This window comes from Lotus japonicus, chromosome 3 (genome assembly GCF_012489685.1).
Source record: "Lotus japonicus ecotype B-129 chromosome 3, LjGifu_v1.2".
NCBI lineage: Eukaryota > Viridiplantae > Streptophyta > Magnoliopsida > Fabales > Fabaceae > Lotus > Lotus japonicus.
Genome location: NC_080043.1, coordinates 11,720,300 through 11,724,375, shown reverse-complemented (window position 1 = coordinate 11,724,375; position 4,076 = coordinate 11,720,300). Strand labels below are relative to the sequence as shown.

The window sequence follows — 4,076 nt, the reverse complement described above, 5'->3', positions numbered from 1 at the left end:
CCAACCTTCACAGGTGTTTCGACCTACGCCGTCATTTCCTCCTCACAACCAAGCGCGTCACACCCGAGGCAATTTTCAAATTTCTCAACACCAAATGTCTCCATATCCACCTCAAAACCAATCGCATCACCCCGGTGGCAATTTTCAAAATTATCAACACCAAATGTCTCCATATCCACCTCAAAACCAACCGCATCACCCCGGTGGCAATTTTCAAAATTCTCAATACCAAATGTCTTCATATCCACCTCAAAACCAATCGCCTCACACCGGTGGCAATGTTCATAATTCTCAGTACCAAATGTTTCCATATACATCTCAAAACCAACCACTTCACCCTGATGAAAATTTCACAAATCCACAATACCCCATGTATCCACCACAATACCAATTTCAAAGCCAAGCCCCTCCTACTGGTAGCACTGGTTCAAAAGTCTCTGATACACAATGTGAGGCTACGCCTGATGATACACAACACGAGGGTCTAGATGATATTGATCTTGAAGATGAGGATCAATCTTCTGGAAAGAAACGCACCAGATGGAGGGTTAAAGACGATTTACTTCTTGTTCAATCATGGCTCAACATTTCTAAGGATCCGACGGTGGGAACTGATCAAACGGCAGCAAAGTTTTGGGATAGGATCCGCGACCAATTTGATGAGTACCGTGACTTTGACACTCCTCCGAGGACAGGGAAGATGCTGAAATGTCGTTTTGGAAAATTGAGTAAAGATATTCAATTCTTTACCGGTTGCTACAACAAAGTTACCACTCCTTGGAAAAGTGGACACTCAGAGAAGGATATCATGGCTGAGGCGCATGCCCTATTTCAGGTAGACCATAAAAAAGATTTCACACATGAGAATGTATGGCGGATGGTGAAAGATGAACCAAAGTGGAAGGGACAATCAATGAAAACCAATTCAAGGGGACAAAAGAAGTCAGGAGCTGGCGCCGACGGAACATCGACTGACCCAAGTGCATCAATTGATTGCGACGAATATGAGGCAACACCACCAACAACTCGCCCGAAGGGCAAGAAGGCAGAGAAGAGAAAGGCCAAAACAACAGATACTGCGTCAAGTACTCTATCTTTTGCTCCTCACCCTGATGTGTTAGCCATGGGGAAGGCTAAAATGGAAATGATGGCAAATTTTAGGGAGATAAGGAACAGAGAACTAGATTTGCAACAAGCTGACCAACAACTGAAACAAAGTGAACTGCAATTGAGACAGGAAGAACTCAAATTTAAGAAGGCGGAGAACTTTCGGGCATATATGGATATCCTTAACAAGAACACATCTGGAATGAACGATGAGGAGTTGCGTACGCATAACGCACTACGTGCTTTCGCCTTAAGTGAACTAGGAATGTCTTAAATCTTCTTGTGTTTCTTAATGTGTATTAGTGATGTAATTTTATTCTTCCAATTTCTTAATGTGTATTGCATCAATGTTGTAACTTTATTATTCTAGCTTCTTCATGTGTACTGAATCAATGTTGTAATTTCGTTATTCTAATTTCTTAATTAGTATATTGTCAATGTCGTAATTTTATCATTCAAATTTCGTAATAAGTACTATGTCAATGTTGGGGAATATAGCCGTTGGGGAATATAGCGGTTGGGGAATATAGCCGTTGGGGATATAGCCGTTGGGAAATATAGCCGTTGGGAAATATAGCCGTTGGGAATATAGCGGTTGGGTAATATAGCCGTTGGGAATATAGCCGTTGGGAATATAGTCGTTGGGGAATATAGCCGTTGGGAATATAACCGTTGTTTCTCTTATTTATTCATGCCATATTTCATTCATTTCAACATTCAACAGTTCTTTCGTTCTCTCATCTTGTATTCCTCCTATCAAATTACACCAATATTTTGTCATTTGTGCCATATAATGGATCCAAACAATTTACCCGACTGGAACACATTTTACAACGAATGTGTGGAGGATTTTATGAATGACACGTTCGTTGAAGATATGATGCAGCAGGAGATGGAGTTCTATCAACAACAACAACAACATGCCAACACCGTTAGGCCCAAGAAAACAAGAAGAGTAATAAAGAGAGATCGTGAAGCTGGGAACGAGCGGTTGATGAAGGACTACTTCTCTGAAAATCCTGTATACACGGAAGAGCTTTTCCGACGAAGGTTTCGAATGCGAAAGCATGTGTTCCTCAGAATTGTAGAGGCCCTTGGGTCTTATAACCCGTACTTTTTAATGTCCGTTGATGCAGTTGGAAGACAAGGTCTATCACCATTACAAAAGTGCACCGCCGCTATTCGTATGTTAGCGTATGGATCACCTGCTGACAGTGTTGATGAATACGTTAGAATTGGTGAAAGTACTGCAATTGAGTGCTTAAAGAATTTTGTAGAAGGTGTGTGTGAAGTATTTGGTGGGCAATACTTGAGGCGTCCAAACGAGGAAGACATGACACGCCTACTTCAATGGGGGGAGTCTCGTGGATTTCCAGGTATGTTAGGTTCCATTGATTGTATGCATTGGGAATGGAAGAATTGTCCAGTTGCGTGGAAAGGTCAATACACCCGAGGTGATCATGGAAGACCCACAATCATGCTTGAAGCAGTGGCATCACAAGACTTGTGGATTTGGCATGCATTTTTTGGCATTGCAGGCTCAAATAATGACATTACTGTGCTAAACCAATCTCCGGTGTTTAATGAGGTTTTGCGTGGAGCTGCTCCCATGGTGAAATTTAGAGTGAATGAAACAATGTGTCACATGGGATACTATCTAGCAGACGGTATCTATCCCGAGTGGGGTACATTTGTGAAGACCATCCCAATGCCACAAGGAGAAAAAAAGCAAAAGTTTGCCAAAAGACAAGAAGCAGCAAGAAAGGACGTGGAACGTGCATTCGGAGTGCTCCAATCTCGGTTTGCGATTGTCCGTGGTCCATCACGCTGGTGGCATCCGAATGACATGAAGTCAATCATCTATGCTTGCATCATATTGCATAACATGATTGTTGAAGATGAGCGCAACACGTACAAAGGTAATTTTGTTTATGAGCAGGTCAATAATGACATATCGGATGCTGAAGTATTAAGCGGTCCTATTCCCGCTTTTAGAAATATGTTGGAAAGGAGAGCACATCAAATTGAAAAGTCAATCCATCGCCAACTTCAAGCAGACTTGGTGGAGCATATCTGGGACCTTCCTGAAATCGATAATAATGAAACTTAATCTTCACGCCTTGATGTGTATTTCGTTTCAAATGTATTGTTGTTTATTTTTCATTCTCATGTATTTCCTTTCGTATTTATTTTGTTAATGTAATGTATTAAGGTCTCTCTTAGGGATTGTTGTACTCTTTTTCCTTCACTAGGCTTGTATCCCAATTGGGCTTTTCCTAGTAAGGTTTTAATGAGGCTCTCTCTCTCAAGTTTGGCTCTCTTTTATTTCTATAATTCAATACAATGTACTTTTTTTAAAATTTTAGGAAAATTAATTTTAAATTAAATTAGTATAAGTAATAATTAAATTAATTTCTAGTTGAAGTATTGATATACTATTAAATTTTAAATCTAAATTAGGTGAAAATAAATATCATTATTTAATGTTGTATGGTGGGACACAGTGGGACCCTTGTAATAGTAATTTAAGAGCCCATGCATTGGAGCAAAATCTGCTTCAGGCTCTTAGCAGGCTCTTAAGTCTGACGTGGCACATGAATAGTGTAGAATAGTGCTGAATAGTGTATAAAAGCCCAAATAAGAGCCTAAGCATTGGAGTTGCTCTTATGCTGCCCGCAATGCATGCATGGGACAAAACATGTCAAAGTGGTTTCTGGCTGCAAGAAAACAAGAAAGGGTTTAAGACAAAGCTAAAATCTTTTAGACCATTTACAATGAGGGTATTGAGTCAGGGGTTAAGTTTTGTTGACATAGTATAGTGGTTTGTTGAGTTTTGTTGAAGATGATGTGAAGGAGAGAGGTGTTGAGGAAGTTCAACATGTTGAACCTGAAAAGGGAGGGACACTTGGCATCATGCGATTGACTGTCTGGATTTTTCTCATCTTAATCTTTTGAACTCAATTATTTCA

At 40.2% G+C, this 4,076-nt stretch overlaps 2 protein-coding genes across 2 annotated transcripts; both read left to right on the top strand.

Annotated features, from left to right (window-relative positions):
* Window positions 1–232: 232 nt before the first annotated feature.
* Window positions 233–1,381, top strand: LOC130743611 (glutathione S-transferase T3-like). Its single transcript, XM_057595851.1, has one exon. It carries the CDS (start codon window positions 233–235, stop codon window positions 1,379–1,381), a length of 1,149 nt encoding a protein of 382 aa, XP_057451834.1.
* Window positions 1,382–1,900: 519 nt separating this feature from the next.
* Window positions 1,901–3,217, top strand: LOC130743610 (uncharacterized). Its single transcript, XM_057595850.1, has 3 exons — window positions 1,901–2,483; window positions 2,646–2,917; window positions 3,047–3,217. Exons 1-3 carry the CDS (start codon window positions 1,901–1,903, stop codon window positions 3,215–3,217), a joined length of 1,026 nt encoding a protein of 341 aa, XP_057451833.1.
* Window positions 3,218–4,076: the final 859 nt, after the last annotated feature.